Raw genomic sequence first — 15,861 nt, 5'->3', positions numbered from 1 at the left:
TGAGTCTGATCCAATTGAACCCTGAGATGAATCCGCAATGGGATGAGATTTGACGCAGGATACTTCTAAGAGTTGGGTTAGGCTAACTGGTACATGATATCTTTATTTGGCTAGGACAGATGGGGGAGATACACTCCAACATTTAAATCAGTATTTAATCAATGAATTTAAGTTATAATGGAGAATATTATCATGCCTGGCCTTTGAATTTTCTTTATATAGTGATGGCAAAACCTACTTATATCTCCTTAAAATGGTTGTATTCAATCTCATTGATGGATTCAAGTGGCCTCGATAACCTATTTTGTATACAGGATGTTTGTTTGTGAGCTACGCTATATAGATCTAGTTGGAACCGTGTGCCTATCCTTCAATTATTGGCTAGTAAGGAGGCCCACAGATTTTGAACTATTGTCACTCCAAACTGTATATGTGCAAGATGACATGTACGTTGGATAAACGCTTTCCTTTTTCCTTAAGTCTTTTTTATTGGGTCTTTTTTATTGGGTCTCATGGGCTGTAAAATGAGTTGGATCTTTTATCTTGCCAAGTAGAGGTCCAGATTAAAAACCATAATGGTCGAACGTAGAATTTTTATGAAATTTGAGCTTGCATCGAATGTAGAAAATGCATTTTATTATAAAACGTATGCATAATTGCATGAAAAAAAATAAAAATTCGGATGGCACTAGTTTAGTAATAAGGGCAAGTGACTCTGATTCATATATTCGTATTGTGCTCCCATATAAATAAAATCAAGGATTAATACGCAGGACGTTTATTGTTCATGAGCGTTGGCTGCAAAATTCCTTGGATAAAAAACCAACCAACTAAATTTTATAAATAAAGTACTATAGTTAAGATAAATTAGGATGTAAAAATTTGTTTTCATAGAAAAAAACTAATAGCTACAATATTGCAATTATAATAGAACTCTCCTAAATAACACAAGACACCCCAGCTAAATTCAGAGGCCCACTTGAATTTGAATTGAAAATTGGATGTGGAAATACATCGATTTGGTTCTTTGACAAATTCAGAAAGCTCTGTGCCTCTGTCTTAGAAATGTGATGCATAGTTAGCCCAATGCTTTCTTTATTGCTGTTGAGCAGCGAGCGCTAACCATTTTCAGACGTACATACAAAGGAAAACTAAAAACTGGTAGATACATCAACTGTCTATCAAAAACCAAACTGTTCTTTGTAAAACCATATAAACTATGGATTTTTAAAATGATTTTCATAACATTTTGTGTACTCTCCATCTATTCTTTTTAATTATAGTATCAGCCATGTGACTTACTTTCTTTATCACCAAATTAAACTATCTCTGGTTTGATTTTTTTTTTCACAGAAAACTCTATAAGACTACTTCTCACATGACCAAGTCGTCTGAAAATACATAAATTACGTAACGATGCAGATACAGTTACCTATTTACATAGGATGCAACTTGTTTCTTTTTAGTTTTGTATGCTTTGAGTGTTTGCGTATGAATATGTCTATAAAGAGCCGTACCTCACAAAAATAAACATTTTATTACATACATGAAATAATAGTATAATATCAACTAGTTCACGCATACAAAATTAACACAATCTAACCATGTACACGATAATTTTAAGGATTTGGTGTTTCTACTGCAACCCTAAAACAATGTTGATAAGTCTCTTAATGGAGACTTAGAGCATGTGATTTATATTGCATATGAAGAGAATGAATTGATTTTGTGATTAAAATACTCAAAGGTTTGTAATTTATCTTTTGTTGATTAAAATACTAATGGGCTATAGTATTTCATTTTTTAGGCCCAATTGCTATTTTAAATCAGAGTGACCCAAAGAAAAGAAGAGAGCAAGGAAGAAGGAACGGACTGGGCCGGACCTAAAGCTAAAGCCCAACTAAAGCAAAGAAAGAAAAGAATCAAAGAAAGTGGGGAAGAGATAGAAGCAGATACACGATAAACAAAAGTCATTGAGAGAAAACCTAGCACATACTCATCGTGCGATCAAACCCACATCAGCCATCCCTAATCCTTGCCACAAATCAACCCATAAGGTCAGATCATTCACTTCTTACAGTTCATCCGTCCAAATTAACCCACATCCACAGTCCATTAAGAAAAAAAAAAACAAGAAAACCCTAGCCACTATTTTTGGTTCAGAAAAAACCAAACAAAAATCTGTTACTGAGTGGAGGCTGGAGCGATTTGTGAGCACACGTCAGTGTACGGGTTGAAGGAGCAACAATTCCATTCGGATTGTCTGAGCAGAGGAGTGGAGCACTGTGGGGTCCACCCATTTGCAGCGCACAAGCAGCGCGTTATACTGCTGAGCTGGAGCAAAAGAGGAATATTATGCAAAGAAGGAAAGGAGAGCTATAAAAAGGAAAACAAAGAGAACAAGGAGTGAGTGAGGCTCTCCCTTCGGTTCTGCTTTTGGATTTTATTTTTCTGGTCTTCTGAATATTTTTTTAGTTGGAATTTTCTTTCTGTTTTGTTCTGTAATGAGACTCATCTTATGAGCCTTATGCATGTCTCTACAGCACTGTGATTTCCGGTTGTTAGGACCAGTGCTGTAGTTTTATTTTAAGCATTTTATATTCTGTAATATTTGAGTTTTCCTTTACTGTTTGTAAGCTCCATTCTCATGGATAGGAGCTAAACTTTTTATAGGTTGGGTGTAGGTACCCAAACCACAGTCGTGAATATGTGCTGAATACTATTTTTCTTGAAGTTGATTCCCTGTTTGTTTAACACTGTGCTTTAATTTATTTATGCTACTGTTGAGGCCTGATAGTAGGATATGAGTTTGGGAATTAGTCATTGAGAATTGACTAAGTCCAGAACTGTGTTGAACACATGGACTTGAGTGTGAGAACACTCAAGGGATGTTACTCAGATATGAGAACAGCCTCCATGTTGTGTTGGATTGGATTATAAGGGTCTTTTCTTTCGTTTAGCACAGAGATGTGCAGATGTTTGTTAAAGATAAAAATGTTTTTAAGAGATTAAAACCAATAAGAAAAGGGTCCAACACTTTGGAACTAATTTTGAGAGATTTGTTTTTTTAGCACTTATTTGGAGGCTGCTGGGAGGGGAACCAAAAACTCAACCTATTTTTACAACTTAGTGTCAACACTTGAGAATTATTTTCCTTTGATTTCACATATTTCAAATCTAATCCTAGTTACCAATTTCTCCTTCTAAAAAATCTTTTGACTTTTACTTTTCTTTTTATATCAAAAATATCCCAACTTATTTTCCCTCTAATTGTCCACTCATTAAGTTGTCAATTCAATTTTTAAAAGAAAAATCCAAAAAGAAAAGAATACAAGGTTTAGTACTAATATTGTGTTTGTTTGTTTTCCATTTTTAACCATTTTTAGAATAGGTTCAGTTTTAGCAATTACCAAATTTTGTCAAAGTACATACGCTAAAGATCCTTGTGGGAACGATATAAGGGTTTCATATACGCCCTGTATTACTTGTTGTCGCGTATACTTACGCGCTACTTGCATAACTGTTAGCAAGCCAACATGTCATTTTGAAATTAAATAAAAAGACATTTTAGGAGAAATTTTATTGCAAAATTCCAACATTTTTTTTCCCAAACTCCAAAATGTTTTGGGATTGCAAGAGATAAACATGTTTCCCTCATTTTAATATCAGTTACCATGATTTAAAAACTAAATGCCAAAGCTTTTAGAAAAATCGAAGTGATAACACTTATATACTAAAACAGGGATTTGTAAAAAGGAATATTTCAGGTAGTTAACTGAATAGTACCCAGTTTTCGAAGCACAAATCATCATCCTTCCTAAATCCAACTTACGGAGAACTCAAATACTTACGCTAGTCTCATTGAATGAGAATACACATTACTAAAAAAGCACGAGAAAATGGAATGCAGCAGTAAAGGTGTCTTGTGATCTATTCAAAGGGTTCTGGGAAAAAACTACTTCAGGTAGTTAACTGAATAGTACCCAGTTTTCGAAGCACAAATCATCATCCTTCCTAAATCCAACTTACGGAGAACTCAAATACTTACGCTAGTCTCATTGAATGAGAATACACATTACTAAAAAAGCACGAGAAAATGGAATGCAGCAGTAAAGGTGTCTTGTGATCTATTCAAAGGGTTCTGGGAAAAAACTACTTCAGGGTACATTGTAAACTTGTAATCTGTGAGATGCCTTCCACATGCTATAAATTGTTTTACAAATGAGTTAATGCCAAAGTGTATAGTTCAAAATGAAACAGATATATTTCATAACCCACTGATACAATACATAGCCCGTAAATTACATAATAAAGCATGAAAGCAATATTCATCACTGTTTAAAGAGAGAGTGAAGGCTAATCATCATCCTCGAGAACACTTCGACGCCTGTGTATCTGAAATGGTAAAGAAAAATGGCACAGTAATTATAAAATTTGAGAAATGAGAATAGAGCAATATAACCAATACTCTACAACTTACAGTAACTTTTGTCTGCCTTGTTGTTTGGTTGTTTATCTGCTCCAGCAGTGATATGAGTCTTTCTTCAGAAACCTAAATATGCCATTGAATAGATAAGGCATGGTGGATAAATTGATACAATAATACTTTGAGTGGAGTAATTACTTTAATTTTCTAATGGGAGATCATCTCTTATACAAGGGCAAAATTTCCACCTAGTAGTTTCTCCCTTTCAATTTTTGGAAGGGAAATTTATATTCTTTTAGTATTTAAGGTAACAAGGTGTGAGTGTGCTTTTTGGGGGGGGTGAAACCATCAAAGGAATTTAAAGTCATCATCCTACAATATGCATATTAACACTATCAAAGCTGTAAAATAAACCCAAAAATTCCCAGAGACCTAAAATTCGTTGATGTAAATCATCATCAAAAACCAACTTCCTTTCCCGTATATTACAGAGTCAAAGAAGTCAAAGAGAGAGAACGAAAGTGAACAGAGAAAGAAAGTAAAAGTGATTTCTTATTGAAGAGGTGTTGCACAATGGTCTAATATAGACCTCAGAAATATGCCACGTCATCTAGTTTAGTTACAACCAGAATCAGTTAGCTGAACTGAATTAGTTTTGCTAATTACAAAATTGACCCTTGCTAATTACAAGATTGACCCTGTGTACAGCTTATACAGCTGTACACCTTATCTACTCTAATATGCCCCCTCAAACTCAGGGTGGATGGAGATAACTGAGAGAGTCCACCACCTTGAGTTTGTCCCTTAAAACAGCAAACCGTGAGGCAGATAAGCTTTTAGTAAGATTATCAGCAACTTGATCCAAGGATGGAATGTGGCAAACTTTTATTTCCTTAGCAATGACACGTTCTCTGACAAAGAATATATCTAATTCTATATGCTTTGTCCTAGCATGAAGAACTGGATTATGAGATAGAGAGACAGTACTCAGGTTGTCACAAAGAATGAGAGGAGTGCCAAACTGGATTTGAAGCTCATGAAGGAGAGACTTGAGCAAGAGGACCTCTGTTGTGGCTAGAGCAAGGCTACAATACTCAGCCTCTGTACTGGACCGTGCAACCAGATTTTGCTTCTTGGACCACCATGATACTAAGTTGGATCCAAAAAAGATACATGCTCCTGAAGAAGACCTTCTATCATCCGGGTCACTAGCCCAGTCTGCATCACAAAATGTAGTGATAGAGAATAAGTGACTTGGATGACACGGCTGTAACAACATACCATGATGTAAGGTGCCATTTAAGTAACGTAAAATTCTCTTGACTGCAGCCCAATGTTCTTCAAGAGGTTGAGCCATAAATTGACAAGCTTTGTTAACTGAGTAGCTGATATCAGGTCTAGTAAGTGTAGCATATTGGAGAGCCCCAACAATGGAACGATAGAAAGATGGATCTGAGTAGTAGTTGGACCCATATTTGGAGAGTTTGCAGCCAGATTGAAGTGGAGTAGAAATACCTTTGGCTTCTGCCATAAGAGCTCTATTAAGAAGATCTTTTATATATTTGGATTGAGTGAGAATCAATGCTCCAGAAGATGTTCTCTGAACCTCAATGCCAAGAAAGAAATCAAGATTCCCAAGATCTTTGAGAGCAAATTCAGAATTAAGTTGCTGAATGAGAGCCTGAATGAAGCTGGAGTCATTGCCAGTGATGATTATATCATCAACATAAACCAAGAGAAAAACACATTGAGCTGACTTCCTGTAGATAAACAGTGATGGATCACATTTACTAGCAACAAATCCAAGGTGCAATAGAGATGTTTTGCGCTTGTCAAACCATGCTCTTGGTGCCTGCTTTAGTCCATAAAGTGCTTTGTGTAACTGGCAAACAAGTGATTTATTTGGAGACTCAAAGCCGGGAGGTTGTTGCATGTAGACCTCTTCTTCAAGAGTGCCATTGAGAAAGGCATTATTGACATCTAGTTGCCTTAATGTCCATCCAAAGGAGATAGCAACAGTAAGAATAGTTCGGGATGGTAATAGGCTTAACCACTGGGGAAAAAGTTTCTGTGTAATCGAATCCAGCCTGTTGGTGGAATCCTTTGGCCACCAACTTGGCTTTATATCTATTGAGAGTGCCATCTGGATTTTCCTTAACTTGAAAAACCCACTTGCAACCAATGGCAGTTCTGTTGGGAGGAAGAGGAACCAAAGACCAGGTGGAGTTAGCCTGTAGTGCACTCATTTCAGATTGCATAGCAGCAGACCAGTTGGGATTAGCCAAGGCTTGTTTGATTGTGACAGGTTCAAGAGAGGTGGACAAAATTTGTGGTTGTGAACAGTTTTGGAGCGGGTAGTAATAGAGTGAGTGGGTGAGTTGTGAACAGGTCCAGAGGGTATATATTCGGAGCCAGAATCAAAAGAAGAAGAAGAAGAAGAACTAAAGGAAATAGGAATAGGAGAATTTGAACCTAAAGGGACTGTAGTTGAGATTGACTGAGGGGTGGAACTAATGCTGCTCGAAGGTGACATGCCAGAAGATAAAACAAGACTTGAGCATGGTGAGGAAGAAGCTGGTTGAGCTACGGTGCATGATGGTGTTGAGGTGTTGCTGCTGGATGCTTGAGAACTTGGAGTGATTAAACTTTGATGTGATGGTGAGAATGATGGATGTACAGAAGCATCAGACTTGATATGTGAGGCTACTAAAGGAATCAGATTAGAAACAGGAGACGAATTAACTATAGCATTGTTGGATGATGGACTGTACCAGATAGGATATGGAAACTTTGACTCATTAAAGAGAACATCCTTAGAAACAAACAGTCTGCCAGATGAGTTCAAGCACTTGTAGCCTTTGTGAGTAGGAGAATAGCCAAGGAAAATACACTCACTGCTCCTAAAGTCCAGCTTGTGGTTGTTGTATGGTCTTAGGAAAGGAAAACAAGCACACCCGAAGACCTTGAATGATTTGTAGTCAGGCAACGTTTTGTGTAGTTTCATAAAAGGAACCTCAAAGTTCAAGGCAGCAGTAGGTAGAGAATTAATGAGATACACTGCTGAGATAAAGGCATGGTCCCAAAATTTAATGGGTAGGGATGCATGAACAAGTAAGGTAAGACCAGTTTCAACTATATGACGATGCTATCTCTCAACAACACCATTCTGATGATGGGTGTGAAGATAGGCAACCCTGTGAATAATACCCAAATTTTTAAGGTGTTGATGAAAAGGTCTAAACTCTCCACCCCAATCAGTTTGAAGAGCTTTAATGGTTGATTGGAAATTGTTTGATATAAGGGCCTGGAACTGATTAAAAACAATCAATGCTTCTGACTTTTGTTTGAGAGGATAAATCCAAGTGTATCTAGAGTGAGCATCTACAAAAGATATGTAGTAGGTGAAGCCCATTGTGGACTTAACAGGTGCTGGACCCCATAGGTCACTGAAAACAAGGTCAAAAGGTTTTTCATACACTTTAGTAGAAGGACCAGAATGCAATCTATGTATTTATCCCAAACAACACGCAGAACAAAAGGTAATGTCTGTTTTATTAGGCACGGGAATATTACAGGACTTTAGAACTGAATTCAGAGCCTCAGTTTGAGGATGTCCCAGTCTACCATGCCAAAGAGAGTACATAAAGTTTGATCCTATAGGATTTGTAGAGCTACTGGCTTTATTAGCTGTGTTTTGTGTGATTACATCAGTGAGTAAAGTATAAGCTGAATTACTGGAACTAGTACACAGGGAATTTTGACTACAAGAGACAGAATTGGATGTAGGAACAGAAGCACATTGTTGGCTTGATGGCAGACTAGAGTTGGAGGAAAGAGTAACTCCTTGAAAGCGGTACAATCCATCAGTTCCCAAAGCACCTTCCAGCAACACCTCATGAGATGCCTGAGATTTGACAAAGCAAGTGAAAGGGTGAAATTCAAAATATACACTGTTATCTCTAGCAAATTGACTTACACTGATGAGATTTTTAGTTATGGAGGGAACAAGTAGTAAATTGTTGAGATGTAGGTGAGTGTGTGGTTTGAGTGGAGAAGAAAATGAAGAACAACCCGTAGCATTGACTTTCAAACCTTGGCCATTTCCTATGTAAACCTGGTCTGCACCAGATAGTTGTGTGCTTTGTAGTAGATTTTGAGGATTGGCAGTCACATGGTGAGAAGCACCTGAGTCTGGATACCACTCTATGGACTGAATATTTGAAAAAGTAGGCAAGAGTCCTTGTCCTTGAGATTGTAAAGTAACATTGCAATGCTGTGGAGCATGATGTTGAGGTTGATTTGTAGTCAATAATGCTTGAGGCTGGTTGGCACTAGCAGGCCTGTTGTACTGAAATGACCTCTGAAATGAAGGTTGTGGTGGTGGAAAGAACTGATGAGCTTCAGGTGATGAGAATTCAGGCACAAAATTCTCATCAAATCTATACCAGCAACTTTGAACTCCATGTCCAAATTTATAACAAAGTTGATACTGAATATTGTTTCGACCTCTGCCTCTTCCTCCTCTGTTATTCCTACCATAAAATCTTCCTCTTCCTCTTTCATTATTTGTACCATAAGATCTTTGATTCTGGTTTGTTTGCACAGGAGCAAAAGGAGGTCTCATAGTTGTTGAATCAGACCTTGAACTTTCTTTTGGATCAGACGATAACTTCTGAACCACATTAACAGTCATTGAATCTGAAAGTAGAGTTTCATTCTGCCTTGCAAGCATCATTTCATAGGACATCAGTTCAACACGTAAATCATTAAGTGAGTATGAATTTTCACGAGCTCTAACAGAGGTAACAAACGCATTGAAATCAGGAGGAAGACCAGCTAAAATCAGTTCAGTTTGTTCTTCAACTGAGATAGGGCTTTTGATAGCCTTCAACTCATCACAAAGAGATTTAACTCGTCGGAGATATTCAGCAACAGATCTGCTACCTTTCTTGATGGTGCGAAGCTCAGATCTGAGTTGATGAGTTTTGGATTTCATCATACCTTGGAAAAACTTGTGGATTTGCTCCCAGGCTTCATACACATGAGAGACACCAAGGATCTCGTTCAAGATTTCTTCTGAGACAGTAAACAGAATCCATGAAAGGAGCATTCGATCTTGACGTAGCCACTCAGTGTAAAGCGGATTAACAACTTCATCAACACGAGCTTGCTCAGATTCAAACTAAAGAGGTATCTTTGGGTTAACAAGGAAGTGATGGAGCTGGTGAGAGGTGATTACTGGTTCTACAACTTGATTCCAGATAAGAAAGTTGCTTTCCGTAAGTTTAACGGAGATCTGATGAGTGAACAGTGACGGAGAAGATGACCGGTTCTCTATCGTTCCATTTCCGGTGGTTGCTCCGGTAGCTGAAGACGACGGAGACGGTGGTTGCGAAGCGGAAGACATCGTGTGGATGGATTTGTATCAGGCCCTCAGAGAGAGGGCTCTGATACCATCAAAGAAGTCAAAGAGAGAGAAGAGAGAGAACGAAAGTGAACAGAGAAAGAAAGTAAAAGTGATTTCTTATTGAACAGGTGTTACACAATGGTCTAATATAGACCTCAGAAATATGCCACGTCATCTAGTTTAGTTACAACCAGAATCAGTTAGCTGAACTGAATTAGTTATGCTAATTACAAATTGACCCTTGCTAATTACAAGATTGACCCTGTGTACAGCTTATACAGCTGTACACCTTATGTACTCTAATACAGAGTATAGAAATTCGGCATCTACAAGTAAAGTCATCTCAACCAATTATTAGACAAAGACAGCCTACACTGACATGTTCTAACTTCCAGCATCATACCATCAAACATGGTTGTCACAATCACAATTCAACACATATATGGCTAGAACAATCAAAATCATAGCAGGAAAATCATTTTGCTGGGATTACACTGGAATTGTGTTCAAGCATGCAAAGGCAGTAAGATCGTTTAGTCTTTCCGTTCCTAGCAAGTTACCAGATGCTTGAAACTCACTCGACAACCAGAAAAAATACAACACAAACCCGAAAAATAACTCACTCAAAATTAACCCAGCAAAACTACAACCAGCGGCGGTTATTGGTTTTGCACGCACTGCGATGGAAAGGCCATTGCCCATCTCTGATATTTCCAGCACCAACTTTGGTTCAAATGATTTGGTTTTATTTATTGCATACGTTTTCTAATTTTCAAGAAAAGTCACAAGATTTATTGGATGGTGTGGATAAGTGGGTGTCAGCAGTCAAAAGCCTTCTAGCGTTGTCCCACAACAGACTGACCTTTTCAAGATTCTAAATAAAAATAAATAACACAGACAAAATAAAAAGAGGTACCAGTACTTTATATATATATTAGGATCTCACATGTCTACCTCCCTTGTCTGATCCTAGATAGGAATAACAATTTTGACAACCTTGCCATCAAATGTCTATACAATCCAAATTGTACAGTTTTACCTACCAAAGTTAGTTACTGCCACAAGATGCAACACTGATATTCTCAACCAATTGCGTGTAAGTTACAAGAAGGATGAGAACACTGAACCTCTTTTTAATATTGAAAAACCTCATTGGATATTTGAGGAATTGTTATCAGCATTTTTATGATCCTAATTATCATCTGTACATGAAGACATAGCATGCAATTATAGATTGAGGACCTTTTCTGGATTAGTGATTCATGCAACAAATAAAAGGTACAACTAGAACTTCACTGATCATATGACAATATACCACACAAAAAAGTTTGTCGAGTTTAAATTAAAAATGTTACCAACAACAACTTGTGATAAGAATAGATCCAATATACCTTTTCAGTTATCTGACCCATTTGAGCAGCTCTCAATATAACATCTTCAACACCTCTTGCTTTCTCAGGTTTCACCAAAGCAATTCGAGCAACTGAATATAATGATAGCAGATATTTAAAAGAATGTAAGAAAACCAACTAAATATAGCCAAATGCTTCACGCCTTCAACTTTTCAAAGAATAATTCAGAGGTACAATGGCAAGCATGCTCATTCCATGTACAAACTACTTAAAAAAATTGAAATCCAAATGTGATTTTTCTTCCTGCAAGTCATGTTCTACATTATCAAAGACAACTAGGCCCAAATCTTCATACCCAGCTACACATAGGTTTGTGAGCTAAAATGACTCCATCAAATTTTCAACATTACTGCATTCAAAACTCATAACCTCTCAAATCCAACTTGGATACTTTCTTTTGTTTTGGTTTGAAGTTTGAAAAACCAGATACATCTCAGATTTTGCAAGGCTTAAAAAATGATACCAGCCCACCATACCTTGAAGGAATTGAGGTGAGGAAACCTGCAACACTGTTTGATGTGGAACAGGTCAAGGCAGGAATAAGTGAAAAAAATGTTTAGAGAGGAACACGAAGAAAAGGGGAAGAAGATAGTGAGTAGGGAGAAACAGAAGTTTAGGAAAGAACCATTCCCACTCAATCATTATCTATTATTATTTGTTTCATGAAGACTAAATATTGAACTTCAATATTCAAAAAAGTGTAACAGATCAGTTCAAAATATATTCTTGAAGTCTTAAGTGTATTCAAAGAAATTAACTAGCAGTGCAGCAACTCCTATCAACCTATGACATCCTTAGAGGACACCTACCTAGACACAAGTATGTGCAAACGGGCAAACAGAGAACAGAGGGTAGAGGGAGAGAGAACATGCAACAAATTGCTATTTGTCACACTACCAGTACCAGATCAGTCATCGAAGATTTTCTTTCTTTCTTTTTGTCAAAACCCAGCAGGTGTGTCAGAAACTCTAATTGAAGTTTTCCAAGTTACTCTTTGGATGTATCTTATATCGAAACTTAGCTATTTAGGCAAAATATCTACATAGTAATACCCATATAAACTAATATCTTCTTTCAACAGAGCTCATTTTGGTATCTATTCTGGAGGAAGACTTTAGTCACAACAGGATTATGTGTAATGAAATGGGTAGATACTGTATAGCAATATCTTATATATCCGTAAGATATTTTTCATGATTCATCTTCTACTTTGTACATAGTTTGCATTTGTCAAAATATTTTACGATACCCAATTTGATACAAATATGATATATGAAAGTTTTATGTAATATTGCACATAGTTTGCATTTGTCAAAATTTTGGCTTCATCTACCACCGACCCCAACTAGTTTGGGATAAAGGTGTTGTTGATGTTGAAAGTTTTACAAACTATAAACCTCCAATACACAATACTAACAACTATATCCCTGACATGTGCCTCTATATTCATTGATGCATGACTGAAGGCACGATCGAAATATCAAATTATGCAAATAAAGTTTCACTTTTATCTTCTGTCAGCAGTATAGTACAGCAAAATAATACACAACCATGTCACTTTAAGAAAATCATTAACCAGAGTAAGTTTTAAGAGAAAAAAAGAGTGCTATAATTGATAAAAATCACATAACAACTAAGAAGGAAATATTATGTTATAAACTCACTCCTTTCGCGTGCTTCAGGAGACAATATCTGACTAAGCAGCATTTGTCTTCGTTCATCTGCCTCCCTAAATTATAGAATTTTTCCATTCAGATCAATAATTGTTCTTACTCCAAGGAAAAGAAAAATAGTATCTAAGAGTGTATCAGAAGGATAAATGAAGAAAAAGTTTCTGGGGTTAAACCTAAGCATCTAAGACGAATAATTAATGTAATAGAATAAGAAAATCAAAAGCCACTATGAGCAGTCTAGTGGTGAGGGGATTAGGTAGTTTGCATGAGGTCATTGGTTCAAACCTCAAAGTCACCATTGTATATATATATATATATATATATATATATATATTCATAAACTAACCTCTTTGCATCCTCCTGAGCATTCTGCTGTTGTTCAGAGTTCTGTTGATTTCCCTGTAAATTAGAGGGTGAAGGGGACTGATCAGCAATATTAACATAATTCTCAAACTCTCAGTCTTTACTGTGAAATAAGAAAGATAAACATAAAATCAATGATGGCTAACCATGCCATGCTGAGCCATAAGCTCCTGCATCCTTCTCTGTCTGATTGCTTCCAACTCAGGATCAGCCTGAAATTAGCACACAGATATATAAAACAGAAAATAAGTAATAATTATAATTAAAAAAAAAAGTTCACACTGTAGGCAGAGTGAAATGATATGAAGATCCCAAACCTAATAATTAAAGCAGTGCATAAAATGCTCAAACACAAAACATTTTTTAACTAAAAATAAGTTAAACCCTAATAGATGTAATAATAAGGAAAAGCCACAAACAGCTTCAGACAGCACGAAATAACATTAAAGGAAGATTGAAAAAGCGCGCATGCACCTGTGTGTCAAATGCCCTAACGGGTTTGATTAAGAAAACATTTCGATGATGGAAAAACAGGAAAAATCTAAAATCGCGTTTGTTAACCGGGAATTGGAATGGGAACGTACCATTTTGGTTAGCTGAGAGTGGAAACGAGAAAGGAAGGGGTTTTTCTGATCCTGATGCACCAGCAGGTCGCGTTTACAACAAGCGCTTGTTTGTTACGAATACAAAAAGATTGTGTATTTCCATCAACAGTCCATAGTTGACAACAACATTAGGCCCATCCTAGCGGTTGATTATTTGGGATGCTTTGTTTATTAAACGAAACGGTTGTTGGGCCGGGCTTAAAAATATAAAATGTCTTCCGGCAAATAAACAAGAGAGTTACGTCGCAACTATGATTAGATTAGGATTACTCGTGTATTATTTAATATAATGGGCTTCTCCGTTCTTTTGTGACAGCAAAAAAAAATTCCTGATGTCACAAAGACACAAGGGGTGGATCCAAAATTTAAAAAATAAAACACGTGGGTGGGCGTGATGGTTCAGCATCTCGTCCCTTAAGCAAGTGGTTGGGGATTCGAACTCCAACTCTTGTAAATGAAAAGCATTCTGTGGCCAGCTCTTTACTGATTTGTGCGCTGACCCGGGACGAGAGATTACTCTCATGGTTATCGGCTGTGAGGATACCCGGATATAATCCAAAAAAAAAAAAAAATTAAAGAATAAAACAAAAACAAAATGAATTGAAATCACGTTTTTTCAAAGGCTCCGCAGGACAGAAAAATAATCTCCCGCACCAGGAGAACTATTATTCCGTAATATAATTATGTTTTTGAGACTTATAACTCAGAATATGTCTCTTGTAATTGGAGTTTTAACTTAGATTTAGTATTCACAATTATATGTCTTAATTGGAGTTTTATACCTTAGGTTACGTCTTTCGCAAATTGTTAAACTCAAAATATGATTGATACACTTATTAAATGGCTCTGAGATTTTATAGGATTCAAATCCTTTCAAAAGGAATTCCAAACCCTCCTTGACAAGCTGAAATTCCGCATTTTAACAGTAGGGATTCGAATTCTTTCAAAAAGAATTTGAATCCCTCTTCGACAAATACCAAAACAGCAATTTCTAATTGCACAATGGTCCTCTTAGGCCTCTCCTATGCTCATATGACCATTTAATCAATATCCCAACATGTTATTGACCTATAGACAACCTTTAACTTCTTCCTTTAACCCGAAATTATGTCATTTATCAAGGAAAACTAAAGAAGTATCAAGTCTTTCTTACCAAGAAGCTTCAACAACCAAAGAGGAGACACTTTCCAAGCTCAAGCATCGATTTCCATGGCTGACCAGAGAGTTGCACGAATTTAGACTCTTCAAGTTTGGTACTTTTTCCACAAAGGGTGCTTCTTGGTGGGTGATGGTGTTTAAGCTTTATTATAAGATGAGGTTTAGGGAAAGAGAGAGAGAGAAAAATGCTTCTTTTCATGGATGGTGGTAAGCTCACAAGCAAGGAGAGGAGGTGGCAGCTACTGTCTAAGGTTTTTGAAGAATGTTGAGGAGTGTTTATGAGAGGGAATGTAGTGTTTTTACAATGAGGATTATTTAATCAATATCCCAAATATTTTAGTCTTCAATGCGATCTGTTGATCATTTGTTATTCAAATTTTTCGATGCCCACACGTTGTAAGGGAACAATAAGTTCTTAATGATGACACTAATAATATTGCTCGTTTCTGAGCTTAGATTATGTTTGCAAGAAAAAACTGTATTGATTTACTTGATTTTTGTTAGAGATTAAAAGAGAATAAATGAAATTTAGACTTCTAAAATAAATCTAATCGAATTATATATTATTCTAGGTTAGTTAACGTAGCTAGGTCCATCCAGTTATAGCCCAATGGTTAACTTATTCAGTGGACCAAATTTTCTTGCCTGGAGTAATACTTACGATTAACGCCTTAGCCCATGAGCCCAAATTATGAGTTTAAACCCGCGATCCATTCCCATTTTATAAGGCTCAACCCATGATCTCTATAACTGCTATGATAATTATTAGGAGAACTGCATTCCCATTTTATAAGGCTCAACCCATGATCTCTATAAC

General features: G+C 36.6%; 1 protein-coding gene across 2 annotated transcripts; it reads right to left on the bottom strand.

The window, feature by feature from the left end:
- Nucleotides 1-4,087: 4,087 nt before the first annotated feature.
- Nucleotides 4,088-13,989, bottom strand: LOC133287610 (uncharacterized). 2 transcript variants are annotated; one of them, XM_061485250.1, is made up of 7 exons: nt 13,756-13,871; nt 13,428-13,493; nt 13,265-13,317; nt 12,910-12,974; nt 11,225-11,316; nt 4,481-4,552; nt 4,088-4,395 (listed from the first exon to the last, which is right to left on the bottom strand). In XM_061485250.1, the coding sequence occupies exons 2-7, from the start codon at nt 13,455-13,457 to the stop codon at nt 4,357-4,359; spliced, it is 351 nt and encodes a 116-aa protein (XP_061341234.1). In that variant the 5' UTR covers nt 13,458-13,493; nt 13,756-13,871; the 3' UTR covers nt 4,088-4,356. The 2 variants fall into 2 exon arrangements, with proteins under 2 accessions (XP_061341234.1, XP_061341233.1); XM_061485249.1 differs by having other exon boundaries at nt 4,089-4,395; nt 13,866-13,989.
- Nucleotides 13,990-15,861: the final 1,872 nt, after the last annotated feature.

This window comes from Gastrolobium bilobum, unplaced genomic scaffold (assembly GCF_033153095.1).
Source record: "Gastrolobium bilobum isolate Gb01-03AN ecotype WA unplaced genomic scaffold, APGP_CSIRO_Gbil_v1 utg2365, whole genome shotgun sequence".
In the NCBI taxonomy this organism is placed as follows: Eukaryota; Viridiplantae; Streptophyta; class Magnoliopsida; order Fabales; family Fabaceae; genus Gastrolobium; species Gastrolobium bilobum.
Note: the sequence above shows the minus strand (reverse complement) of the source record. Positions and strands in the feature narration are given on the sequence as shown.